The sequence below is a fragment of the Erinaceus europaeus genome, chromosome 15 (genome assembly GCF_950295315.1).
Source record: "Erinaceus europaeus chromosome 15, mEriEur2.1, whole genome shotgun sequence".
Classification (NCBI taxonomy): Eukaryota; Metazoa; Chordata; class Mammalia; order Eulipotyphla; family Erinaceidae; genus Erinaceus; species Erinaceus europaeus.
Genome location: NC_080176.1, coordinates 3,720,632 through 3,748,565, shown reverse-complemented (window position 1 = coordinate 3,748,565; position 27,934 = coordinate 3,720,632). Strand labels below are relative to the sequence as shown.

At 46.8% G+C, this 27,934-nt stretch overlaps 1 protein-coding gene across 4 annotated transcripts in view; it reads left to right on the top strand.

Moving 5' to 3' along the window:
- UBN1 (ubinuclein 1) overlaps nt 1-27,934 on the top strand; it is a 44,800-nt gene that overhangs the window by 8,541 nt on the left and 8,325 nt on the right. For 3 of the 4 annotated variants that reach the window (XM_060172438.1, XM_007522005.3, XM_060172436.1), the window contains exons 6-14: nt 668-771; nt 1,379-1,817; nt 7,963-8,033; nt 9,215-9,344; nt 9,487-9,608; nt 10,524-10,652; nt 10,837-10,980; nt 27,003-27,053; nt 27,152-27,194. In XM_060172438.1, coding sequence (XP_060028421.1) covers nt 668-771; nt 1,379-1,817; nt 7,963-8,033; nt 9,215-9,344; nt 9,487-9,608; nt 10,524-10,652; nt 10,837-10,980; nt 27,003-27,053; nt 27,152-27,194 — 1,233 coding nt within the window. The remainder of the gene's footprint in view (nt 1-667; nt 772-1,378; nt 1,818-7,962; nt 8,034-9,214; nt 9,345-9,486; nt 9,609-10,523; nt 10,653-10,836; nt 10,981-27,002; nt 27,054-27,151; nt 27,195-27,934) is intronic. The other variant, XM_060172437.1, reaches the window with a different exon arrangement.

The window sequence follows — 27,934 nt, the reverse complement described above, 5'->3', positions numbered from 1 at the left end:
TTGTTGCCCTTGTTGTTTTTTATTGTTGTTGTAGTTATTATTACTGCTGTTATTGATGTTGTTGCTGCCAGACAGGACAGAGAGAAATGGAGAGAGGAGGGGAAGACAGAGGTGGGGAGAAAGATAGACACCTGCAGACCTGCTTCACCACCTGTGAAGCGACCCCCTGCAGGTGGGGAGCCGGGGGCTCAAACTGGCTTACACCGGTCCTTGCGCTTTGCGCCATGTGCGCTTAACCCATTGCGCTACCTCCTGACTCCCAATTCCAGTAAATTTTCTTACATGCCAGAATATCACTTGGCTGTGGCTGTTGGTGGTGCTGGGGAATCAGTTGAGCCCCGGACTTGTTGCATGCAAGTCCTGTGTGCTGCCACTGTGCGTCTCCCTGGCACCACTTAGTCTCGCCTCTGTGCTTGGAAAGAGGAGTAGGGTCCACGTGCCGCTCATCTCAGAGTGAAAAGGTCTCAGACTGCACAGGGGCCTCTGTCGCCTCAGCCCCAACTGTTGCAGGAGGCGTCTCGGTGTGGGTGCTGTGCGGCATGTGGCTTCTGCTCACGGAGGAATCCGGCAGCTCTTGGGACGTGCCGAGGGAGCAAGGCCATTCTGTCTCGTGCACTGGCTCCCTGAGGAGGGGAGCCCTGTAACTGTGCTTATCTTTAATTCTCAGAAGCGGAAGTTGAAGGAAGGTGGTGAGAAGATAAAGAAGAAGAAAAAAGATGACACATATGACAAGGAGAAGAAATCGAAAAAGTCCAAGTTTTCCAAAGCCGGGTGAGAGGCAGCGGCTCCTTTGCTAGAACGATATCTGAGCAGCTGGGGCAGGACCCCTGGGAGCTGACTCGCCTCCTCTCAGCTTCAGAAGAGGTGGCAGGGCCCGGCCTTCCGCCCTTCACGTCTCTGCCTGTCTCGCTGTCAGTGCTGGCAGCTGTTTCTGTCACTGCACGACTGCTGCTGTTCCTCGTCCTCCTGGGCACCCCTGCTCTGCCCCAGCTCTTCGTCTCTGCACTTCCCTTTGTCTTCCTGGTCCTCTTTCCTTTGCCTACCTGCATCTCCCCCAAGCTGCCGTGCTTGCTTTCTTCCTTTGCGTAGTTTCCTTCCCTTCCCCCACCCCTTGCAACCTTCTATTCCAGCCTGGCAATGGGTCTAAAACCCCATCGGATCGTTAGTCTTATGGGACACTGGTTTGCTAACCTGCATAATTGTAAACGCTGGTCTCGGCAAGAAGTTGCTCCTTATGCCACGAGGAGGGAGGAGGAATGACGTGGGTGGGTTGTGACTGAGGTTCCTGGAGACCATTGCACTGGGAGCAGGGCGGAATCCCTCTGTGACTCCCTCTCGAGCTGGCCTGCAGCCTTAGTAACCACTTTCCCCCTTGCAGCTTCACAGCCCTAAATGCCAGTAAGGAGAAGAAGAAAAAGAAATACTCTGGGGCTCTGAGCGTGAAAGAGATGCTGAAGAAATTTCAGAAGGAGAAAGAGGCTCAGAAGAAGAAGGACGAGGAGCACAAGCCTGTGGCTGTCTCCCCGGCTGAAGCTCAGGGCCTGCGGGAACTGGAGGGCACCTCGGACCCTTTGCTGTCTCTCTTTGGCTCCGCTTCAGACAAGGACTTGCTCCAGGCAGCCTCTGCCATGGACTCACTGACAGACTTGGACTTGGAACAGCTGCTCAGTGAGTCTCCAGAAGGAAGCCCCTTTCATGATATGGGTGACGAGAGCGACTCCCTCGGCGTGGGGCTGGACCAGGAATTCAGGCAGCCCTCTTCCCTCCCCGAAGGCCTGCCTGCGCCCTTGGAGAAGCGAGTTAAGGAGCTGGCTCAGGTATGGTGACAGTGCGGCCGGCCTTCCCTGGAAGCGGTTTGGGCAGATTGGCACTGGCTCCGCATAGCGTGGAGCCTGCTGCCCAGCCTGCACCCTAGAGAGTTGGCACTTTCTGTGTATGCTTCCCCGAGCTCTTCCTCCCTGGGCAGGGGCAGTGTGAGTGGTGTCCCTTGGACACTGCTCTGAGGCCTTTTGTGGTTTTTTAACTCCTGGAAAATTTATTCTGTCCTGGAGAGGTTTTCCTCTTTGCGTTTCCTGCCTGTCAGTCCCTGGTGCACAGACTGTTTTTCCTGTGTGCCATGGGCTGACGCTGGTGTTGGCAGTAGGTATTGGAGGCAAAGATCCATCTTCCCAGTACTCTGGAAAATTCCCATAAGCTGGGGGACAGGGCTTTAGCACAGAGAGTTAAGCGCACATGGCGTGAAGCACACAGACCGGCATAAGGATCCTGGTTCAAGCCCCTGACTCCCCACCTGCAGATGGGTCACTTCACAAGTGGTGAAGCAGGTCTGCAGGTATCTATCTTTCTCTCCCCCTCTCTGTCTTCCCCTCCTCTCTCCATTTCTCTGTGTCCTATCTAACAGTGACAGTAATAATAACAACAGTGATAAAAAGGGCAACAAAAGTGGAAAAATAGCCTCCAGGAGCAGTGTGGATTTGTAGTGCAGGCACCAAGCCCCAGCAATAACCCTGGAGGCAAAAAAAAAAAAATGGACATAAGCTTACAGACATAGGTTACTGAGCCTATGCTTAATTGTTGTTGGGTTTTACGTTATTTTTAAGTCTTATTTATATTTATGAGAGCTAGGTAGATAGAACAGAGTGCTGCTCAGCTCTGATTCATGGTGGTGCCGAGGATTGAACCTGGAGCCTCAGGTATGCAAGTCCTGTGCTCTGACATTGAGCTAGGCCTCAACCTCCCCTGGGTTTTAGTCGCTCCCTGAACCTGAGCATCGTCAGTGTTTGTGGTGATCCCAGGGATGGCCACATTTGGTCGGCAAGGAGCTGATCCCTAAATGTTGTGTGCACCCCATTCAAAACATCCAGAGCCTCCAGAGTATGGTGGCCTTTGCTGCTGTTTCCCTGCCACTGAGAGTTGATCCCTGGAGCCCTGTGAATTGTCAGTTGAGAAAGATGTTGAGGGGTCACTCATTACAATGACATTTCCATTTACCTTTTAGTTCCAGTAACATTTTGCCTTGAGTAGTAGCACAGCTTGCAGCCCCAGTGGCCTTTAGACTCTGTAACACATGTTTTAAACCAGGGATTCTTCCAGGGTTTTGTAGTCGCCTAGTGCTGTAGGGCAGGGTTGATGTTAACCACTGTTAGAGATGATCCTCTCATTTCCAAAACATTTGAATGCTGAAATGAATTCAGTCAAGCACTTTATTCAGATTCCTGGAATATCCTTATGAGCCTGTGTACAGTGCAGGACACGAGTATTCTATAAGCAAGTCAAGATGGAAGTGATGTATCCTTTTGAGAGTCAGAATATCTTTTAATGTAGGACATGAAGGTGGGAGCAGTTGAACCCGGACTTGGTATGCTTGAGCAAACTGTCCTGTTTTCAGTCAAATTTGTGTTAAACAACAACATTGATCCTTGTTTTTTTTAACCTTCTGGTTGTAACCAAACCATTTTGTAGCTTCTGAAAGTCTGGAGTCAGCTTTATGTGGCAGTGGCCAGTTGTTTTTTAGATAAAACTCGGAATGATTCTTTGAATGTGTCACTATTCCACTGTAGGCTGTGTCATAGTCTGGTAACTCTCACTCCTTATTTCGCTTGTTGGGACAGATGGACAGGTTTAGTCAAAACAAAGTGGCATAACATGACATTGTTGGGTTATGATTCAAGAAAGCCTCACTTTCTGGAGTCCACTGGGTGGGCACTAAGCAGGCTCACCTCTTAGGCACACTGGGTACAGGCTTAGGATAACCGTAGGTGAGGTAGGCTTGTGTGCTGGGGGGACAGGGTGTCAGAGACAGATGAACAAACCGGTCTGAAAAGACTGTGTTGAGAAGTGACATTGACACTTCAGCTATCACCCTTCTCATAACAGCAGTAAGAAACTCTGGAAATGGAATTGCCAAGGGGGACTCACCCATCACTTCAGCAATCTGAAGTTTAATTCACATATTCCTTTCCAGCCTGTGTATATTATTTATGCAGTCGTAAATATAGTTGTGAATAATTTGTTTCCTGCTTTCTTCACTAAATAAGTATATCACAAAACTTAAGATTTTTAAAAAATATTTATTTATTCCCCTTTTTTGCCTTTGTTTTATTGTTGTAGTTAGTGTTGTTGTTGTTACTGATGTCATTGTTGTTGGATAGGACAGAGAGAAATGGAGAGAGGAGGGGAAGACAAAAAGGAGGAGAAAAGACAGACACCTGCAGACCTGCTTCAACGCTTGTGAAGTGACTCCTCTGTAGGTGGGGAGCCGGGGGCTCGAACCAGGATCTTTACGCTGGTCCTTGCGCTTTGCGCCACCTGTGCTTAACCCGCTGTGATACCCCCTGACTCCCAGCCCTTATTATTTTTAGTGGATGCATGAAAAAGAAGGCTTAATTTAGCAAGCTGCCTCATGTCTCCCCAGAGGGCCCCCAGGGGCTCTGTTCCCACCAGGGCCTTGGGCTTAGAGTATTGGGGCCTTCCGATCCAGATCTCCCTCCCACCCACATCTGCTGGAAAGGTTAGTTCTCCCAAGGAGACAGTGCTTAAGTGCACAAAAAGCGGAATATCATCCCCAAAGCCATATGTGAAGATTTGGACCCTTAAAAAGGATTCTTGTCTGAGATCAAACTGGACTTTGCATTTCAAAAATTCGAATTAGGACCAGGGAGCTAGCTTATCCTCTTCAAGCACAGAATTTGTGTGTCTGAGACCCCAGACATCGAAGGTTTAGTCCCTGACACCAGCTTATGCCAGGGCTGAGCAGTGCTTTGGTCGTCTCGTAAATTATAAATAAAACTTTATTTACAGGAAAGTTGAGGGGCAGGGTGGCAGCTCACATGGTAGAGTGCACATATCTTACTTGTGAGGACCTAGGCTCAAACTCCTGACCCCCATGCTGGGGGCAGAGGGAGGCTTATGAGCTGTGGAGCTGTGTCTGTCCTCGCTGCCTCTCCCTCTCTACCTCTTGCCCTCTATTTAATTAAAAAAAAAAAAAAGCTACTGGAAATGGTGGAGTCATGCAGGTGCCAGGTCTGCATTAACCCCAGTGACAAAGAAAACAGTTGAATTAAATGTGTCTATAAGCATAAGCTTAGCAGTACTGCATGCACCTGACTTTTCTGTCCCTGCCTCTCTTCTCTCCCCTTTTAAAGACGTGTTTTATTATGCAAACCATTTCAAATGAGAGAGGAAGAAAATTGCTTACATTTTAATCTTGACCCTAGAGGACACAAAACAACCCCAGAATTTAGTGGCTTCAAACAGGTTTGTGTTTCCTGGCTTTGCAGCTAAATTGAGCGATTCCTCCTCAGGCCCTGCCTGGGCTCGCCCTTGTGGCTGCGTACACTTAGAGTCACTCCAGGAACTTCTCAGTGGGTGACCGGCTGTCCAGCAGTGTGTGTACGCCTTTCTTATCACACGAGCTGCTCCTTCACTCCTGGCCCCCTTGTGCTGCACATTCTGTGGGCCCCACAGAATCCAGGGGCATCATTTGCTGGCCTTGCCCAGGCTTCTCTAACTGCACCTTGACTTTGCCATTTGTCTTGGCTGTGGGCGGCTCAGGCGTGTGGCTCCTTCATGCTCTTGTCTTGATGTGGGTTGGCAGTGGCTCATCTGGGTCTGTGCACATGACCCAGGTCTGTTTTGGCCCACCTCAGCTGAGCAGAAATGGGAATAATACTGAGAAGAGAAACAGATACCAGGGTGTCCATTTAACTTACAGAGTTTGAACTCTTCATTCATTCATTTTTTAGAAATGAATGACACCTCCAGACCTGCTTCACTACCTGTGAAGCGACTGTCTTGCAGGTAGAGAGTCAGGGGCTCGAACTGGGATCCTTACGCCGGTCCTTGCGCTTCACGCTACATACACATAACCTGCTGCGCTCCCGCCTCACTCCCACTGGTAGATCTTACAGCTAGCAGTGTATAAGTGATGGGCACGCACTGCTCAATTTTATTTTATTTTATTTTATTTTATTTTATTTTATTTTATTTTATTTTATTTTATTTTACCAGAGCACTGCTCAGCTCTGGCTTATGGTGGTGCAGGGGATTGAACCTGATGCTTTGGAGCCTCAGGCATAAGAGTCTGTTTACATAACCATTATGCTATCTACCCTGCCCTCAATTTTATTTTTTCTCCTGCTAAAATCATACATTACTTAACAAGTATCAGGTGGGATTCTAAGTCTTTTGCAAGTTATGAGAAATGGCAGGTGAATGGTTTAGCCGCCCATTTCTCTGTTCTGTCCCTGTTCACCCCTTCGTCCCCTTTCATCTCCGACCTCTGCACAGTCCTCTAGCCGAGGGAGCTGCAGAAGCATGCATTTTGCTTATCCTTTGCAGCTGCATTGGGGAGTTCGGCTTGGCCTCTAGTCTGCAGTCTTTCGGCAGTACGTGCTCATTCTCTGCTCACCCACTCATTCGCCTGGTGCTTCCTGAGCAGCTCTGGGAAATAACGTCGGCCAGTAAGATGCAGTTCTGATTCCTCATGTGCTCGCTACATGCACAGACCAGTAGGCATAAACATAAGGCACTGCAGGGCCAAGCAGAGTGATGTTATCAGTGGCCAAGTGGATGGGCAAAGGGATGGCTAGACTTTTCAGAAGTGAAAGAGCAGTTCTTTGGGGAGTGCTGGAATCACACTGGAGGCCGAGACTTGGCATGGACCTCATGGGAGAGATGGGCTTCCAGTAAGCCGGGGCTCGCTCTTCCTTACTGTTCTCCACACCCTCCGCCTCTGAACTTTTATTTATGACTATGAGAGAGAGAGAGAGAGAGAGGAGCCAGAACTCTCCTTTATCTAATACATGCTCTGCTAGGGACTGAACCAGGAGTCTGGGGTATGAACACCCACAGCTGCCACGTTCCCCACCAGTAATAACTGCACTTTTTTTTTTTTTTTTTTGTCTTTGATCCTTCACTGCTCCAGGTTGACCTTTTTCAGTTAGAAAGAGACAGACAGAAGCGCTGAAGCTTCCTCCAGTACAGTAGGGGCTTGGTTTGAACCTGGGACGTGTACATGACTAAGCAGGTACTATTCAGGTGAACTATCTGACTGCATCTCATTTATTTATTTATTTGTTTATTTATTTATTTATTTTTGCCAGACCTCTTCTAAGCTCTGGCTTATGGTGGTGCTGGGGATTGAACCTGGGCCTTTGGTGCCTCAGGCTTGAAAGACATTTTCTATGACCACTGCAGTTCTGCATCTCATAAGGCCCAGGGACCAAACTCAGAGGCTTATACAAGGCAGGCACTCCACTGCTGAGCTGTCTATCTGGGCCCGGTCATTTAGTTGTTGTTTTACCAGATCACTTCTCCACTCAGTCTTATGGTGGGTGGTCTGGGGATTGAACTCGGGACTGTAGAGCCTTGGGTTTGTAGGTCTTTTTATGTAACCAGTATGCTTTCTCTCCTGCAGTCCCAGCCCAAGTATCACAGCATATTTTTAGAGAGAAGCAAGGATAGCACCCCTCTCCCGTCCCTGAAGCACTCTCTACAAGTTCCCACAGTGCTGTTATGCGGTGCCAGGGATCAAACCCCAGGGCCTCACACCAGCTCTGGCCTATGCTTTACCCACTGAGCCACCTCCTGGGCCCCCATGGGGTTCTTGTGTTTTTCTGTATCATAGACATATGGGAATTCCAGGTCACGGCCCAGGTCACAGCCGGGCACAGGAGGCTGACAGCGCAACATGATTGCTTTGAAAACTCTGGTTATCCATTATGTAACTTGTTTCAAGTCCTGGCAAGAATGGGCCATCCATAGACACTTTGGCAGCATTTGAAAGAGTAGGAATTCTGGAGCATTGAGTGAGCAGAGGTGGCCTGATGCTGGAACTGGAGCTGTGGCAGGCAGGGCAAGGCCAGGGTTTAATCAGCAGGGCAGGTGTGCTGCTGCCTGCGGTGACTGTGAGGGCCGTGCGGGCAAGAGCACTAACGGCTGTTCTTATCTGCTGTGAACCAGGCTGCTAGAGTTGCTGAAGGAGAGAGCAGACAGAAGTTCTTCACCCAGGATATTAACGGCATCCTGCTAGAGTGAGTACCTTCTGCTTCTTCGTCTCTGCTGCTGCCATCCGTGCTTGGGCCAAGCAGGCCCGGGGAACAGGAGTGTGCTTCAGCTGCAAAGCTGACCGCCCATGAACAAAAGCCTACGTGGTTTTTCTTGTTGCTGCGCTCTTTAAAAATGACCTGGAATTGGAGGAGCAGGGGGTGAGTGTGGTGGGAATATACAAATACTCACCTGCTTTAAGCTGGTAGGCATTGTTGGGGCCCGTCACCTCTTGAGAGAGTACTTCATAGCACAGATGAGATGAAAAGGAGAGGGGGGAGGGGTGCTGCTTGCCTGCCTCTGAATCCAAAAAAGTGAGCTCAGTTTGGTGCAGCCCCAGATTGTGCTTCTGGGTCCTCCTGTCCCTTCTGCTCTCGGCACTGCCAGCCTCGGTGTCTGTCATCTGCTCACACCTTGTCCGGATGCCCCGGCCTTTGAGACAGCAGCTAACTGTAGGGTCAGATGAAAAGTGAAACAGTCCATGCTTAAAGATACAGGCAGGGTTCTGTGAGTGCTGCCCTGCAGCCCTGCCGGCTCTTCTCCCAGCTGCCCTGCGGCAGAGGAAGCGTGTTGGCTCGCTCAGTCTTGTCACACGTAAGCATGGTTGTCAGGACACGGCAGAGTTCTAGCCAGTGACTCTGCCTGGTCAGCGTCTGGGTTGGCTGGGCAAAGGGCAGGGAGGCGCGGGCCATGTGGAGCGTTGAGGATCAGCACAGGCTGCAGGTGTGTCGGCAGGGAGCCCACTGAGTGTACTGGATACTCAGAACTCCAGGGTTGAAGGGAATCCTTTTCTGCTTCCTAGAGGGGGAAATGGCAGGCCCGTGATTCCCCTGGCTTCACAGTCATGACTAGAACTGGGGCCTGGGCCAAAGGGAAACAGTGCTGACACGGATTCCTGCCCACCCCAAGACCTCAGTCCTTTCCATTTTGGACAGTTGGCTCAGTCTTGTCTTTAACTTAATCGCGGGGATCCGCTTTGCCTAGCCAAGCTCATTAGTTGGGGGCTGCAGTGTGTGGTGACTTGCTAGTGATCTGCTCCCTGGGCCACGCAGTTGAATTGTGTGGCAGATGGGAGGTCTCGCCTGCCTCCCGGGCACCTCGCTTTCCCCTCTGCCGAGAGAACTTGCAGCATGTTGCAGGCCAGTGACAACTCTGTTCTGTTCTCCAGCATAGAGGTGCAGACGCGAGAGTTGAATAGCCAAGTCCGCTCTGGGGTGTATGCCTACTTGGCTTCATTCCTGCCCTGCAGCAAGGACGCTCTGCTTAAGCGCGCTCGGAAGCTGCACCTCTACGACCAGGTGGGTGCTTTGGCTTCCGGGCCCAGAGCAGACGGGTGACATCACGTCTGTTGCTGCAGCCAGCGCCTCTGTGCCAAGATTGCATCCTCGGTGTGGGGGGGAACACGTAGACCAGACTTACAGTGTGTCCTGCTCTCTGCAGGGAGGTCGACTGAAGGATCCTCTCCAGAAGCTGAAGGAAGCAATTGGCAGGGTAATGCCAGAGCAGATGACCAAGTACCAGGATGAATGCCAGGCACACACCCAAGCCAAGGTGGTGGTTAAGTAAGTGTGGCCTTCGCCATTCTCCTGCTCCATCTCTTCTCCTTCCATCTTTCTGTCACTGTTCACTTACATTTCTGAGTGGGACTCTGGGTTCTTGAGCATGTTCTTACTTTCTTTTTTTTTTAATTTTTAAAAATATTTATTTTTCCCTTTTGTTACCCTTGTTGTTTAACATTGTTGTAGTTATTATTGTTGTTGTTATTAACGTCGTTGTTGGATAGGACAGAGAGAAATGGAGAGAGGAAAAAAAAAAGAAATGGAGAGAGGACGGGAAGACAGAGGGGGAGAGAAAGACAGACACCTGCAGACCTGCTTTACTGCCTGTGAAGCGACTCCCCTGCAGGTGGGGGAGCCGGGGGCTCAAACCAGTATCCTTGCACTTTGCAACACACGCGCTTAACCTGCTGTGTCACCACCCGACTCCCCTTACTTTCTTTTAAAAAAAACTTTTGTTTTGATTAGCTTTATTTATTGGGTAGAGACAGCCAGAAATCAAGAGGTAGGGGTGATAGAGAGGGAGAGAGACAGAGACACCTGCAGCCCTGCTTCACCACTTGCAAAGCTTTCCCCCTGCAGGTGGGGACTGGGGGCTCGAGCCCTGGTCCTTGCGCATTGTAAAATGTGCACTCAACCAGGTGTGCCACCACCTGGCCCCCCTTTTTAAAGATTTTATTTATTTATTCATCCAAAAGATAGGAGGAGAGAGACAGAACCAGACATTACTCTGGTACACATTACTCTGGTGCTGCCAGGGATTGAACTCAGGACCTCATGCTTGAGAGTCCGATACTTTACCCATTGCTCCACCTCCCGGACCACCATTTCCTTACTTTCCAAGTCCCTGGCAGGTGGGGGGTGGGTAGTGAGCAGGAGGACATGCTCTCTTGTGTTGACTTGATTCTGTTTACTCTGTAGGATGCAGGAAGAGGAGAAGGACAAGGAGCAGAAAGAACGGATTTGTTCTGATGAGGAAGAAGACGAAGACAAGGGGGCCAAGCGGGTAGCAGGACCCCGGAAGAAGTTCCAGTGGACTGATGAAATCAGGTGTGCCCAAACTGGGACCTTGCCTCCTTGGAGGGTTTGTGGGGCCAGTGTCTGAGCGTGGTCCCGTATTTCTGACGAAGGTTAGAGTCGTTCACTTTAATCAGGGCTGCTGAAAGCACATGATTGAAACCTTGAAGCAGCATTTGGGGTCGTTTGAAGTTTCTGACTTCTCCCTACTCCTCAGGGAGCTGCTCTGCCAAGTGGTGAAGATTAAACTGGAGAGCTATGATCTGGAGAGGAACAAGGTCCAGTCTTGGGAGGACTGCGTGAAGGCGTTTCTGGATGCTGAGGTCAAGCCTCTCTGGCCCAAAGGCTGGATGCAGGCCAGGTGAGGGCCAGCGAGCAGCCAGAGTGGGCAGTGTGATGCTGAGGCAGAGCGGCCTGTGCTTCTTCCGTGCCAGGCCGATGGGCACCACTGCCCAGTTAGCTCGGCTCTGATCTCACCTGAGCAGTGGGGGGCGTACTGGTCTCTGTGAAGGGGTTTCTGGGTCTTCCTTAGAAGAGGAAGTTCTGTGGGACTCTGTTGTTGTCACCCTTTGTTCTGCTTTAGTGTGGACCTGGCTATCTGCTCTGCCCACCTCAGTTTGCCCTTTCTGATCTATTGAGCTAAGGGCTCCTATTAGCAGTTGAGAGACGGCTTCGTTTTGGGAAGATCTTGCTGTTCTGAACACAAGTCTCATATTTGAGCAGCAGGGCTGACTCATTAAAGCCAAGCTACTTTGTGTGATTTCTTGTGAATGGAGTTGTGTGATATGTGCAGAGAAGGTTAGCTGGAGCTCTTGGGTTCTTTAAAGGATTATTGTGACGTGATACATTCAGCATAAAATTCACCATCTTAACCATTTATTCATTTTTTTGTTTAAGAGAATATTATTTTTTATTAATGAGAGAAGAAGAATCAGTCATCACTTTTACACATACGGTGCTGGGATCAAACTTGGGCTTTGTACTCTGTGCACTTAACCCGGTGTACCACTGCCCGGCCCCCTCGGGTCAAACTTGGAACCTCCTGTCTGCAAGCCCACTACCACCCACAGTGGCACCTCCTACCCATTTTAAGGGTACAACTCAGTGGAACTAGTGACAGTCATGTTGTTACATAGCTATCAGCACCATCCATCTCTAACAAGTCTTATCACTTGAAACTGAGATTCTCCTGTTACTTTTATTTTAAACTAGAGCACTGCTCAGCTGTGGTTTATAGTGGTGCCAGGGATTGTACCTAGGACCTTAGAGTCTCAGGCATGAAAATATTTTGTATTACCATTATGCTGTCTCCCTGGCCTTAAAAATTGAAGTCCCCCCCCCCCCCCCCACACACACACCAGGGTTATCTCTGGGGCTCAGTCCCTATTTAATGAGTCCCTATATAATGAGTGGGGGTGGGGGGGGCCGGAGATGGGTGGTTGGGATGGGACACAGTCTTTTTGTGGTGGGAATGGTGTTTTTTTTAATTAGCTGATCCTAGCAGCCAGCTCCCTCTCCCACCATTTTTCTTTGATAGAGGGTGAAACAGAGAAGTGTGTGTGTGTGTGTGTGTGTGTGTGTGTGTGTGTGTGTAGGTGGGGGGGTAGACCTACAGCACTGCTCCACCACACGTGTGAAGCTTCTTCTCTGCAGGTGGGGACCAGAGGCTTAAACCTGCATCTTTGTGCTCCACTGAGTGTGCCATAGACTGGAGATTCTGTGAGCAGTGACCCTCGTTCTCCCCATACTCTCAGCTGCCATTCTGTTCTCTCTGGTTTTGATTTTTCCGAGTAGCTCATGCAGGTGGGTCATAGTGTATTTGTCGTCTTACTTTTCCTCCCACCAGTGTTATCACTGGTGCTTTACGTCTGTATGTCTTCTGCTCTAAGACCCCCCCCCCCCGTCTCTCTCTCATGGAGAGGGAGAGATGCTGTATGCTGCTTTGCCACTTGTGAAACTTTCCCTGTGCATATGCTCTCCTGGTGGCTGAGGGCTTGAACCCAGGCCCTTGTACATGACAAGGTGTGCACTCTACTTACTGGTTAAGCTGTCTCTTGACCCAAGGGATTTGCCATGTATATGTATTACTTTGCTCTTTTATTTATTTATTTATTATTGGATAGAGACGGAAATTGAGAGGGAACGGAGATAGACTGAGAGACACCTGCAGCCCTGCTTCACTACTCATGAAGCTTCTCTTCCTGCAGGTGGGGACCAGGGGCTTGAACCCATGTCCTTGCACACTGTAATATATGCATTTAACCAGGTGCACCACAGCCTGGCCCCGAGATTTGTCTTTGCGTGCCTGGCGCATTTCAGTTAGTGTGCCCTAAAGATTTGCTCATGTCACAGTAGTTTTCAAACGTCGTCTCTTTTAAGCCTACTGTCCCATTCACCCCGTAGTCAAATGCTTTAGCCCGAGCTGTACTCTCACCTTCCATCCATTCCTTAGTGGATGTTGGGCTGCTTGCAGTTGTGAATAAGACTGCTGTGAACTTGGGGGTACGATACTTCTTTGGGGCCCTGCTGTCAGTTATTGGGGTATATACCTAGCAGTGGAATTGCCGGGTCACCCGATAATTCTGTTTAGTTTTTTGAGCGGCCATCACAGTGTTCTCCACGGTGACCATGTCATTTCACATTTCCGCTGGGAGTACATGAGCGCTGCGATTCCCCACACCCAGTGTTTCCTTAGCTCACTGGTAGTCATCCTGGCGGTTGTGGGTGGAGTCTCGCTGTAGTCTTGGTGTGCAGGTGTCCAGCGCTCAGTCACGCGGAGCAGCTTCTTGTCCTTTGTGGCCCTTGGCATATGTAGCTTCGATACAATGCCTACGGGAGTCCTGTGCCACTTCTCAGTTTGTTGAGTTTTAGGAGAGTTCTGTATTTTCTGAATACTGTTTAATCACTACTGGACAGAACATTTCCAAATATTTCCTCTCCTTATGTTGGTTGCCTTTACTCTGTTGACCTTAACTTTGTCCTTTCTTCCTTCTTTCTTCTGTCATGTCCAAGAAATCCAATGCTGTAAAGTTTTTCTTCTGTGCTTTCTTCTCAGGGGTTCGCTGTTTTGGGTCTCACACTTAGGTCTGTAATCCATTTTACGTTCACTTTTGTATGTGGTTTTAGGTAAAGACCCAGATGCTCTGTTTTGCATGTGGATGTCCACTTTTCACAGTGCCGTTTGTTGAAACACTGTCCTTTCTCTATTCCAGGATCTTGGCACACTTGAAATATCATTGGACCATATATGCAAGGGTTATTTTGGGGCTTTCTCTTCCAATGGTCTAATGCCAATATTACATTGTTATGGTTACTGTAGATTTTTAAGTTTTTTTTTAAAAATATTTATTTTATTTATTTATTCCCTTTTGTTGCCCTTGTTGTTTTATTGTTGTAGTTATTATTGTTGTTGTCGTTGTTGGATAGGACAGAGAGAAATGGAGAGAGGAGGGGAAGACAGAGAGGAGGAGAGAAAGACAGACACCTGCAGACCTGCTTCACCGCCTATGAAGCGACTTCCCTGCAGGTGGGGAGCTGGGGTTCGAACCGGGATCCTTATGCCGGTCCTTGTGCTTTACGCCACCTGCGCTTAACCCACTGCGCTACAGCCTGACTCCCGATTTTTAAGTTTTAAGATCAGAAGTGTCAGTCTTCCAACTTGCTCCTTTTACAGATTTGGTTGAACATACTGGGTGGGGTTCCTGCCATATGAATTTTATAATATGCTTTTTAATTATTTTTTAACTTTTTCCCTTTTGTTGCCCTTGTTTTATTGTTGTAGTTATTATTGTTTTTGTTATTGATTATTGATATTTTGTTATCGTTGTCTTGGATAGGACAGAGAGAAATCAAAAGAGATGCGGAATACAGAGGGGGGAGAGAAAGACAGACACCTGAAGACCTGCTTCACTGCCTGTGAAGAGACTCCCCTGCAGGTGGGGAGCCTGGGGCTCGAACTGGGATTCTTACACTGGTCCTTGCGTTTGTAACCACGTGCGCTTAACCCGCTGCACTACCGCCCAACCCCCTGCTTTTTTTTTTTTTAATGTTTTATTATTATTTATTTTGTTGCCCTTGTTTTATTGTTGTTGTTAATGATGATGTCATCACTGTTGGATAGGACAGAGAGAAATGGAGAGAGGAAGAGAAGATGGGAGAGAGAAAGACAGACACCTGCAGACTTGCTTCATCGCTTGTGAAGTGACTCCCCTGCAGGTGGGGAGCCGGGGGCTCGAACCGGGATCCTTAAGCCAGTCCCTGCGCTTTTTGCCACATGCACTTAACCCACTGCGCCACCGCCCGACCCCCTACTTGTGTTTTCTTTTCTGATCTTGTTTTTCAACTTCGGCCTGAGAGTGAGATCATCCCATATTCATCCTTCTGTTTCTGACTTAGTTCACTTGATTTTTTCAAGGTTCATCCAAGATCAGCTGAAAACGGTGAAGTCACCATTTTTTATAGCTGAGTAGTATTCCATTGTGTATATAGACCACAACTTGCTCAGCCACTCATCTGTTGTTGGACACCGGGGTTCCTTCCAGGTTTTGGCTATTACAAACTGTGCTGCCAAGAACATGTGTGTACACAGATCTTTTTGAATGGATGTGTTGAGTTCCTTAGGATATATCCCCAGGAGGGGAATTGCAGGGTCATAGGGTAGGTCCATTTCTAGCCTTCTGAGAGTTCTCCAGACTGTTCTCCACAGAGGTTGGACCCATTGACATTCCCACCAGCAGTGCAGGAGGGTTCCTTTGTCCCCACACCCTCTCCAGCATTTGCTGCTGTTACTTTTTCTGATGTATGACATTCTCACAGGAGTGAAGTGATATCTCATTGTTGTCTTGATTTGCATTTCTCTGACAGTCAGAGACTTGGAGCATTTTTTCATGTGTTTCTCAGCCTTTTGGATCTCTCCTGTGGTGAATATTCTGTCCAAGTCCTCCCCCATTTTTGGATGGGGTTATTTGTTGTCTTGTTGTTGAGTCTGGCAAGCTCTTTATGTATGTTGGTTATTAAACTTTTATCTGATGTATGGCATGTAAAGATCTTCTCCCATTCTGTGAGGGGTCTCTTGGTTTGGGTAGTGGTTTCTTTTGCTGTGAAGAAGCTTTTTAATTTGATGTATTCCCATAGGTTTATACTTGCCTTAGTCTTCTTTGTAATTGGATTCGTTTCATTGAAAACGTCTTTAAAATTTATGTGGAAAAGAGTTCTGCCAATATTTTCCTCTAAGTATTTGATAGTTTGTGGTCTAACATCCAAGTCCTGGATCCACTTGGAATTTACTTTTGTATTTGGTGAAAAACAGTGATTCAGTTTCATTCTTCTGCATGTTTCAACCCATTGTTTCCAACACCATTTGTTGAAGAGACTCTGCTTTCCCCATGTAATAGTCTGGGCCCCTTTGTCAAAGATTAGATGTCCATAGGTGTGGGGCCTCATTTCTGGGCTCTCAATTCTATTCCACTGGTCAGTGTGTCTGTTCATGTTCCAGTACCAAGCAGTTTTGATGACAATGGCCCTATAATACAGTTTGAGATCTGGGAGTGTGATGCCTCCGGTTCTGTTCTTTATTCTCAAGATTGTTTTGGCAATTCTAGTTCTTTTCTGGTTCCAGATAAACATTTGTAGTATTTTTTTTTTTATTCTCCTAAAAAATGTGCTTGGGATCTTGATGGGGATAGCATTAAATTTGTAGATGGCTCTGGGTAATATATTCATTTTGATGATGTTAATTCTTCCAACCCATGAACATGGACTATCTTTCCACTTCTTTGTGTCTTTTTCAATTTCTTTGAGTAGTGACTCATAATTTTCAGTATACAAATCTTTCACTTCTTTGGTTAGGTTTACTCCTAGATATTTTATTGTTTTTGTTGCTGTAGTAAAAGGAACTGATTTCTGGATTTCAATTTCTTCTAACTTAGTGTTTGCATAGAGGAATGCCACTGACTTTTGAATGTTAATTTTGTAGCCTGACACCTTACTGTATTGCCTGATGATTTCCAAAAGCTTCTTGCTGGATTCCTTAGGTTTTTCCATGTATACTATCATGTCATCTGCAAATAAGGAGAGTTTGACTTCTTCTCTTCCAATCTGTATTCCTTTAATTCCTTGCTCCTGCCTGATTGCTATGGCAAGAACTTCCAACACTATGTTGAATAGTAATGGTGATAGTGGGCAGCCCTGTCTAGTACCTGATCTGAGGGGAAATGCTTCCAGTTTTTCACCATTGAGTATGATGTTGGCTGTAGGTTTGCTATATATAGACTCCACTGTCTTCAGGAATTTTCCATCTATTCCCATTTTTTGTAGTGTTTTGATCATAAAGGGATGTTGTATTTTGTCAAAGGCTTTCTCTGCATCTATTGATATGACCATGTGGTTTTTGGTCTTGCTGTTGTTGATGTGGTGGATCACATTGATTGATTTACGTATATTAAACCAACCTTGCATGCCTGGGATAAACCCCACTTGGTCATGATGAACAATCTTTTTGATATACTGCTGTATCCGGTTGGCTAGAATTTTGTTCAGTATTTTAGCATCTATGTTCATCAGAGATATTGGTCTGTAGTTTTCTTTTTTGGTTGTGTCCCTGTCTGCTTTTGGTATCAGGGTGATGTTGGCTTCATAGAAGCTGGCAGGGAGTATTCCAGTGTCTTCAATCTTCTGGAAGACTTTTAAAAGTAGAGGTATTAGTTCTTCTTTGAAGGTTTTTTAAAATTCACTTGTAAAACCATCTGGTCCAGGACTTTTATTTTTGGGGAGATTTTTGATAACTGTTTCAATTTCATTAGCTGTGATGGCCCTGTTCATGTATTTTTTTTTTAAATTTATTTCTTTATTGGGGAATTAATGTTTTACATTCAACAGTAAATACAATAGTTTTTACATGCATAACATTCCCCAGTTTCCCATTTAACAATACAACCCCCACTATGTCATTTATCATCCTTCATGGACCTGTATTCTCCCCACCCACCCACCCCATAGTCTTTTACTTGGGGGCAATATGCCAATTCCATTTCGGGTTCTACTTGTGTTTTCTTTTCTTTTTTTTTATTTAAGAAAGGATAAATTAACAAAACCATAGGGTAGGAGGGGTACAACTCCACATAATTCCCACCACCCAATCTCCATATCCCACCCCCTCCCCAGTAGCTTTCCCATTCTCTATCCCTCTGGGAGCATGGACCCAGGGTCATTGTGGGTTGCAGAAGGTAGAAGGTCTGGCTTCTGTAATTGCTTCCCCGCTGAACATGGGCGTTGACTGGTCGGTCCATACTCCCAGTCTGCCTCTCTCTTTCCCCAGTAGGGTGGGTCTCTGGGGAAGCGGAGCTCCAGGACACATTGGTGGGGTCTTCAATCCAGGGAAGCCTGGCTAGTATCCTGATGACACCTGGAACCTGGTGACTGAAAAGAGAGTTAACATACAAAGCCAAACAAATTGTTGAGCAATCATGGACCCAAAGCTTGGAATAGTGGAGAGGAAGTGTTAGGGAGGGTACTCACTGCAAACTCTAGTGCACTTCTGCTTTCTTACTTTGGTGCCATACTCCAAACTCAGTCAATTTCTGCTTTGCATTTCTACTTCTTTTTTCTTTTCTTTTTTTTACATGCATAACATTCCCCAGATTCCCATTTAACAATACAACCCCCACTATTTCATTCATCATTTTTCATGGACCTGTATTCTCCCCACCCACCTACCCACCCCAGAGTCTTTTACTTTGGTGTAATACTCCAATTCCATTTCAGGTTCGACTTGTGTTTTCTTTTCTAATCTTGTTTTTCAACTTCGGCCTGAGAGTGAGATCATCCCGTATTCATCCTTCTGTTTCTGACTTATTTCACTCAACATGATTTTTTCAAGGTCCATCCAAGATCAGCTGAAAACAGTGAAGTCACCATTTTTTACAGCTGAGTAGTATTCCATTGTGTATATAGACCACAACTTGCTCAGCCACTCATCTGTTGTTGGACACCTGGGTTGCTTCCAGGTTTTGGCTATTACAAATTGTGCTGCCAAGAACTTATGTGTACACAGATCTTTTTGGATGGATGTGTTGGGTTCCTTAGGATATATCCCCAGGAGGGGAATTGCAGGGTCATAGGGTAGGTCCATTTCTAGCCTTCTGAGAGTTCTCCAGACTGTTCTCCACAGAGGTTGGACCCATTGACATTCCCACCAGCAGTGCAGGAGGGTTCCTTTGTCCCCACACCCTCTCCAGCATTTGCTGCTGTTACCTTTTCTGATGTATGACATTCTCACAGGAGTGAAGTGATATCTCATTGTTGTCTTGATTTGCATTTCTCTGACAATCAGAGACTTGGAGCATTTTTTCATGTGTTTCTCGGCCTTTTGGATCTCTTCTGTGGTGAATATTCTGTCCAAGTCCTCCCCCATTTTTGGATGGGGTTATTTGTTGTCTTGTTGTTGAGTCTGGCAAGCTCTTTATGTATGTTGGTTATTAAACTCTTATCTGATGTATGGCATGTAAAGATCTTCTCCCATTCTGTGAGGGGTCTCTTGATTTGGGTAGTGGTTTCTTTTGCTGTGAAGAAGCTTTTTAATTTGGTGTATTCCCATAGGTTTATACTTGCCTTAGTCTTCCTTGTAATTGGATTCGTTTCATTGAAAATGTCTTTAAAATATATGCGAAAAAAAGTTCTTCCAATATTTTCCTCTAAGTATCTGATAGTTTCTGGTCTAACATCCAAGTCCTTGATCCACTTGGAATTTACTTTTGTATTTGGTGAAATACAGTGATTCAGTTTCATTCTTCTGCATGTTTCAACCCATTGTTTCCAACACCATTTGTTGAAGAGACTCTGCTTTCCCCATATAATAGTCTGGGCCCCTTCGTCAAAGATTAGATGTCCATACGTGTGGGGCCTCATTTCTGGGCTCTCAATTCTATTCCACTGGTCAGTGTGTCTGTTCATGTTCCAGTACCAAGCAGTTTTGATGACAATGGCTCTATAATACAGTTTGAGATCTGGCAGTGAATTCAGGCCATTGACATTTATTGATATCAAGGATTGAAGATATTTTAATGCCATTCTTGTAGAGTTTTAGAGTGTTTTGATATATGTCCTATTTGTGGTGCTCTGACTGTTTATAGGAGACCTTTCAGAACTTCTTTCAGGGCAGGCTTGGTGATGGTTGCTTCCTTCAACTGTTGCTTGTCCTAGAAGGTTTTGATGCCTCCATCTAGTCTGAATGATAGTCTAGCAGGATATAGTATTCTTGGCTGAAAGCCTTTCTCATTGAGCACTCGATAGATAATCTTGCCATTCTCTTCTGGCCTGTAGTGTTTGTATGGAGAAGTCTGCTGCTAATCTTATGGGTTTTCCTTTGTAGGTGACTCTTTGTTTTTCTCTTGCAGCCTTGAGGATCCTTTCTTTATCCTTATTCCTTTCCATTCTAAGTATGATATGTCTTGGTGTCTTTAGGTCTGGGTTAATTCTGTTTGGGACCCTCTGGGCTTCTTGAATTTTTATATCTTTGATGTTGTCTAGACTAGAGAAGTTTTCAGCTATTATGGCCTGGAGAATGCTTTCTTCCTCTCCTTCTCTTTCTTCCTCTGGTAAGCCAATAATGCGTATATTGTTTCTTTTGAAGTCATCCCATAGGACTCTGTTGTTGTTTTCAGCATCTCTTAATCTCTTTTTGAGATCTCTTACTTATTTTTTAGTTGTCTCTAATTCATCCTCAATCTTGCTAATTCTGTCATCAGCCTCATAGATTCTATTCTCTCTGCCCTCTACTGCTTTCTGGAGTTCATCTATTTTGTTGCCCTGCTCTGATACTGTTTTAGCTTGTTCAGCTAGTTGCCTTCTTAGCTCAGCGATTTCAGCTTTCAGCTCTCTAATAACCATGAGATAATTAGTATTTTCTTCCATATTCTCATTTGTTGTTCCTGCATTTCTGATTACAATTTTTTCAAATTCTTTACTCCTGTGATTATTTCCTTAGCTAATGTTTAGATGTTGAACTCGTTGTTTTGTGCTTCACCCTCTGGAGGACTTTTAGCTGGACTCTTGTCCTGGTTCGAGTCTCCAATATTTTTTCTTGTTGTTTTAACCATTTTATATATTATGTTATGAGTTCCCTTCATCAGTACTTTTCAAATTATTGATCACTATTGCCTGGGTTGACTTGTGTCTAAGTAAGTTAATTAAAGGGTTCACAGTGGTGGAAGTTAACAGTTATTTCAATCCCTGAGTTGGAGCTCAGTGGTGTAAAAGCCTCTTTCTTTTTTTTTTTTTTCCCCTGTAGGCTATGGGAGCCTGAGGGCTTTTAAACTATCAATAGGCTTCTTTGCTTAATCACTGACTCCTAACCAAGAGATAAAGCAGGGTGTGGCAGAGATAATCCAGTGGTTATGCAAAGAGACTTTCACAGCCCCTCAGCTATGCCAAGGAGGTATAGGTCTTCTGAGTTTCCCGGTTAGATCTCTGTCCCCTGGTGTCCCTCCCTGTTGCTGCTCCAGATTCTGAGGGTAGTAGCAATGGAGACTCAGAGTTGCACTTGGTGAGTCTCTGGGGAGTCCTTTCCTCCCTTCAGCTGTCCCCTTGTGGAGCAGACTGGAGGTGGTGTCTCCACTGATAAACTGCTGAATGTTAGCAGTCACTTAATCTCTCCTTAGGCCCCTCTCTCCTTTCTGTCACCAGCCATGCGTGTTTGTACTCACGGGTGATTTACTGGGTTCCTGTGGTCATTCTAGTCCTGTCTTGTTTCGGTCCCGGGTGGTCTCCTTTGGTATTCCTAGTTGATCCGGGAGAGGAGAGGAGAGGAGAGGAGAGGAGAGGAGAGGAGAGGAGAGGAGAGGAGAGGAGAGGAGAGGAGAGGAGAGGAGAGGAGAGAAAGCGATCTGCTGCTCGTAGCTCCGCCTCCAGAACTCCCTTTCCCTCTTTTCAAAAAATGCTTTATTTATTTTTATTTTGATGATAGGAGACATAGATAGATAGATAGATAGGTAGATAGATAGATACACACACACATACATTCATACATACCAGAGTACCTCTCAGCTCTGGCTGATGGTGGTGCTAGGGGTTGAATCTGAAACTTCAGAGCCTCAGGCAGGAGAGTCTTTTGCAAAACCATAATGCTATCTCCCCAGCTCACTCTTTTTTCTAGATTTTGTTTCGTTTGTATATTGAAGGTGGAGGAGAGGGCAGGGTGAGGGTGGGTGGATAGATAGCATAATGGTTATGCAAAGAGACTCATGCTTGAGACCCCAAATTTCTAGGTTCAACCCCCATACCACTATAAGCCAGAACTGAGAGTGCTCTGGTAAATAATAAGAATAGTAATAATAATAAAAATAGTGGAGGAGAGAAGGGTGGGTAGTGGCACACCTGGTTGAGCACATACACCACCAGGCATGAGGACCCGGGTTTGAGCCCCCCACGCCCCACCTATAGGAGGGAGGCTTTCCGAGTGATGAAGTAGGGGTGGCAGCTGTCTTTCTCTGTCCTTTTTCTCTCCATCTCACCTTCAGTATCTCTCTGTGCTGTCAAAGGGGGAAAATTGGCACCTGGTAACGGTGGGTTTATTGTGCAGGCACCAAATCTGAGCAGTAATTCTAGTTTTGATAAAAACTAAGATTAAAAATGACAGAAAGAGAGAGAGGAGGGCAGGGGTGGGAGAGAGGCCAGAGCAACACTCTGGTACGTGTGGTGCTGAGTATTTTTTCTTTTTTATTTAAGAAAGGATTAATTAACAAAACCATAGGGTAGGAGGGGTACAACTCCACATAATTCCCACCACCCAATCTCCATATCCCACCCCCTCCCCTGATGGCTTTCCCATTCTCTATCCCTCTGGGAGCATGGACCCAGGGTCATTGTGGGTTGCAGAAGGTGGAAGGTCTGGCTTCTGTAATTGCTTCCCCGCTGAACATGGGCATTGACTGGTGGGTCCATACTCCCAGTCTGCCTCTCTCTTTCCCCAGTAGGGTGGGTCTCTGGGGAAGCGGAGCTCCAGGACACATTGGTGGGGTCTTCAATCCAGGGAAGCCTGGCTAGTATCCTGATGGCATCTGGAACCTGGTGACTGAAAAGAGAGTTAACATACAAAGCCAAACAAATTGTTGAGCAATCATGGACCCAAAGCTTGGAATAGTGGAGAGGAAGTGTTAGGGGGGTACTCACTACAAACTCTAGTGTACTTCTGCTTTCAGGTATATATTTTGCAGTAGTTTATGGATACGTGTGAACATATGCTCTCTCTCACAGAAACTGGTGTATACCTAGGTTTTGGGACTTTGTTAGAAAGTGAACCACCTGAGATGGAATTAGAGTATATTATGAAAGGAAAGGTCTCACCCAAGTAATGAAGCTGAAGGGTTGTCTTTCCACACGTGAAGTCTCTGGACACAGTCTGAAGTGAAGCATGTTGAGGTGGCAATCGTTGTGTTGGTTAGGTTGTGATCGGCAGATGCAATATTATTTGATATGGATTGGGAGAGACATACGGGAAAGTGGGCCCTATCCAAGGGTTCCAGGACTGGGGGAAGTAGAGGCTCTGTAGTGGAGATGTGAGGTTCCTGCTGTCTTAGGGTTCAAAAAGACAATCGATAGTTAATGTTATCATCACATTCATTGGTAATTGGGTTAACTTTGAAAAGTCCTTTTGTTAGGGTTTGCTGTACAGTACCCAGTATCTTGTATATAGCTGTGCTATTGGATGCTGGTGCTGAGTATTGAGCTTAGGACCAGTCATGCTTGTTAGTTCAGCACCTTAGCTGCTACACCACCTCCTGGACTACTGACGTGCTTTTCTATTCATGCAAAAATATCCAAGCACTTCACAGTTTTGTGCTTTGTAGGGAAATAAATGTGCATGTATATTTGTGTGTGTGTGTGTGTGCGTGCATGTGTCAGATAACCAGAACCACTTTTCATACCTGTTTGGTTTTCATTCACAGTTCCTGACTCATAGCTCTGAAAGCCTTGGAATATCCCAAGTGCTGAGAACTATGCTGGTGATAGTCACTTTTGGCAAACACACTGGAGACTGGGGTGGGTTGCCAGGGAGATCGGCGTGAATAAGGGCTGCATAGTAGGCTCCACCTCTGATCTTGGCGGTGGGGCTAGAGATCAAAGCTAGCTATCACTGGTGCGACTAGGGACTGGCATGGCAGTTCACCTGGACAGTGTGCTGCTTCGATGTGCATGACCCAAGCTCCTGTCTGGTTCCTAGTGCCTTGAACGGAAGCTTCCATGCTGTGGCTTCTCTCTCTCTCTCTGCTTCTCTGTCTCCTTCTGAAAACATTGGCCTGGAACTGTGAAATCCTGGAAAAAAAATAGTTTGGACTCGTCTCTGTGTAATGGAGCCTCTGAAAACCCAAAGGGGTTTTCAGGAGAGGATCTGGGGAGCTTCTGGACTGGTGAGCCTGTGGGGGTCTGGTGGCTGGAGAGGGCCTGGGTGCTGCACAGCCTCCTGTTACCTGGCCCTTCTCTCTCCCGTCTTTGGGAGAAGTTGGCGATGCAATGGGGAAACAGGTTCCCTGGGCTCTGTGGGCCATTCTAGCAGACTAATTGGGCCTGGAGAGGGCTCCTGGAAAATCACCATTTCCATGGCCACACGGCCAGTCAGTCCGAAACTCAGGAATAATCTGGAGTCTGGTCCGGTCTCTGAGTAGGTAGTGCCAGCACTGAGCTCTCGGGCAGTGTCCTGGTGTACAGGAATTGCTGGTTGGGGAGGGACATCTTCCCCACACACGCTCACCTTGGGAATGGGCCCCGGCCCTGCTGAGACCCTGACAGGCATAGCATGGAGTCTGTGACACGGCCTTGGGTTGTGGTTGCACTGATTTGATAGCAGCCTTGCCTTCCAATATAAGAATACACCGTGTGTCTGCTTTCATTTCTGTCTTCAGTCTGTTCCAGCATGTGTGGTAGTTTTTTTTTTTTAATTTAATTACTTTTTTAAATTTTATTTCTTTATTGGGGAATTAATGTTTTACATTCCACAGTAAATACAATAGTTTGTACATGCATAACATTCCCCAGTTTCCCATATAACAATACAACCCCCACTAGGTCCTCTGTCATCCTTCTTGGACCTGTATTCTCCCCACCCACCCAGCCCCACCCCAGAGTCTTTTACTTTAGTGCAATATGCCAATTCCATTTCAGGTTCTACTTGTGTGTTTTTTTTTTTTTCTGATCTTGTTTTTCAGCTTCTGCCTGAGAGTGAGATCATCCCATATTCATTCTTCTGTTTTTGACTTATTTCACTTAACATGAATTTTTCAAGGTCCATCCAAGATCGGTTGCATTTTTTTTTTTTAATTTTATTATCTTTATTTCTTTATTGGATAGAGATAGCTAGAAATTGAGAGGGGATGGGGGATAGAGAGGAAGAGAGACAGAGACACCTGCAGCACTGCTTCACCACTCATGAGGCTTTCCCCTTGCTGGTGGGGACCAGGGACTTGAACCCGGGTCCTAGCACATTGTCACATGTGTGCTCAAATAGGTGCACCACCACCCAGCCCAACGTGTTGTAGTTTTCATTGTGCTTTGTTAAATTAATTCATTTGAATTTTACTCTTTTGATGCTATTGTGGACTAAATTGTTTTTGTGATTTCCTTTTGGGTTTATTGTTCATGTATAGAAATGAAACTAACTTTGTGTTGACTTCATGTTCTGTTACGTAGCTTAATTCTAATGTTTTTTTGTTTGATAGAATCTTGGGTGACACACCTGCAAACAGAGATGCCTTCACCTCTTTCTTTCCAGTGTGTGTGCGTCTTGTGACTTTTTCTTGCCTGGATCTTCCAGTACTGTCTTGAAGGTTGGACACGTGCACCCTTGCCTTAACTAACTAGGAGGGAGACTTGCAGTCTTTACCACTGAGGGTTCACTGGGGGGTTTCTACATGTGGATTTGATTACCTGAAAGCAGATTGCTTCTGTTGGGTTGTCAGAAAAGTCACAACACGTTTTTGCATAGAAAAATACAACTTTTCTGGTCCCCCAAATATTACTAGATTGTTGAGTTGTTTTTTTTAACACCTGCAGACCTGCTTCACCGCCTGTGAAGCGACTCCCTTGAAGGTGGGGAGCCCGGGGGCTCAAACTGGGATCCTTAACGCCGGTCCTTGCGCTTTGCGCCACATATACTTAACCGCTGCACTACCGCCTGACTCCCTGTTGAGTGTTTTTATCATGAAAGGATGTTGTATTTTGTCAGATGCCTTTTCTGTGCCAGTTGAAATGATTTTGTTTTTTTCCTTCTTTCTGTTGATGTGCTATACTACACACACTGACTGAATTTCATGTTAAACCATCCCAAGAGTACATCCCACTGGTCATGCTATATGGTCTTTGAATTAATATGCTGCTGCATTCTATTTGCAGGTGTTTTCTTGAGAATTTCTTTTATTTATTTTTGGAAAGAGACAGAGAAATTGAGAAGGGAGGAGAAATAGAGAGACAGAGAGACACCTGCAGACCTGCTTTACCATTTGTGACGCTTCCCCCGGCAGGTGGGGGCTTAAGCCTGGGTCCTCCCTCATTAGATATGTGTGCCCTGTCTGGCCCTGAGAATTTCTTCATTGCTCATATGAAGTGTTGGTCCTTGGTTTTCTCAAAGTGTCTGACTTTGGTGTAAGGGTGGCTATCAATGCTGGCTTTGAAAAATAAATTTGAAAATGTTCCCACCTTTCCAGCTTTTGTTTGTTTTTAAGTTTGAGGAGGCCTGAAGATTTTTAAGTTTTGAGAAGGTCAGTCCTAGAAAATGTTGAGAAGAGTGTTGTTTTACTGGTGAGAAAGTTCTATAAGCTGTTAGATCTAGCTGGTTTAAAACATTGGTGCGGTTTTATAACTTTTATTTTATTCATTTATTGGATAGAGAGTGAAGGGGATGATAGGACAAGAGACAGACACCTGCAACACTGCTTCACCACTCGCAAAGCTTTCCCTCTGCAAGTGGGAAATGGGGGCTCAAACCGGGGTCCTTGCAGCTTGTAGCGTGTGCTCAACCAGGTGCGCCACCACCGGGCCCCAGTTTTCTGTTTCTTACTTATGCCCCGTCTGGTTGTCAGTCCACTATGCTGACTGGAGTCTGGAATTCTTCCGGTCGAAGTTTGTGTTTTTTATGAGAGAGAGACCAGAGCACTGTGCCAGCAGTCTGGGCCCTCACTCATGCAAGGCCTGCGTCTTCCTCACTGAGCAGCCTCCCTGGCTCAGGAGCTGACGTCCTAAAGTGCAGCCACTCCAGATGCTTCCGGGAACTCAGCTCACCATCTGCCGACATGTACTGGACAACAGCTGCTGGGGCCCGGCTGGTAGATAAGTTCTAGAGCACAGCCTGTATTCCGGGGCCTGTGCCAACTTTCCGGCATTCTCTGTGTCTTCCAGGACTCTGTTTAAGGAGAGCAGACGAGGCCACAGCCACCTGACATCCGTCCTGTGAGTGTCTCAGTGTTTTCACGTCTCAGCACGACCACCGCTCTGTCTGCCCGGTGGACCTCCTCTAAACTGTTTCTTTGTTTTATTCCTTTGAACAGGTCCAAGAAGAAAGTCATCGCCCCTTCTAAAATCAAAGTGAAGGTGCGTTACCATTCTGTTCTTGTCCTACAAGCACGGTTGTCAGACCTCACACGACTGTGGCAGCCCAGTGAGCTTTGCTGCCTTGTGGGAACAGATGTCCAGGGTGGCACTCTTGACATTATGCCAGGAAGTGGCCAGACGGGCCTGGGCTTGGCAGGGTCGAGACACGAGCCTCAGTTTCAGAGACGGTCCCCACCTGCCCACTGCTGGGGGGGGGGGACGTGAAACAAGCCCCTCCTTGCCCCAGCCCACACCTCCGGAGTGGAGGCCCCTGGCAGCTGGGAAGAAACCGGATTATGAGAGAACCTGTCTGTGGAAATAGCACAGCCCCAGCCAACTGCAGGTTTCCTGAGGACAGAAGGCGGACTGGGCTGCCCCAAGTGGACCTGGTTGAGACAGAGGGAGGCGCCTTACTGGGAGGTGGGGCGTGACAGTCGTAGTAGATGATGCAGAAGTCTCCCAGATGCAGAGGAGTCACAGCTGCTACTTTGCCAGACCAGGCGTCTGTCCCTGAGACTCTGCAGTGCCGGCCACATGGGGCAGCTTGAGAGCGCGGCTGAGATTGCTTCCTTGCACAGGCCTTCCGCTGTTGGAAGGCAGAGAGGAAGGTCTCCCCAAGGGCGGGTATGTTCTTAGCTTCAGTGCTGCTAGGCTCATTCAGCCCAGGACAGAGGTGGGCCAGAGTGCTGAGTGCTGTGTTCGAGGCTCCCTGGGCACGCAGTGCTTCCTCCCCAGTCTCC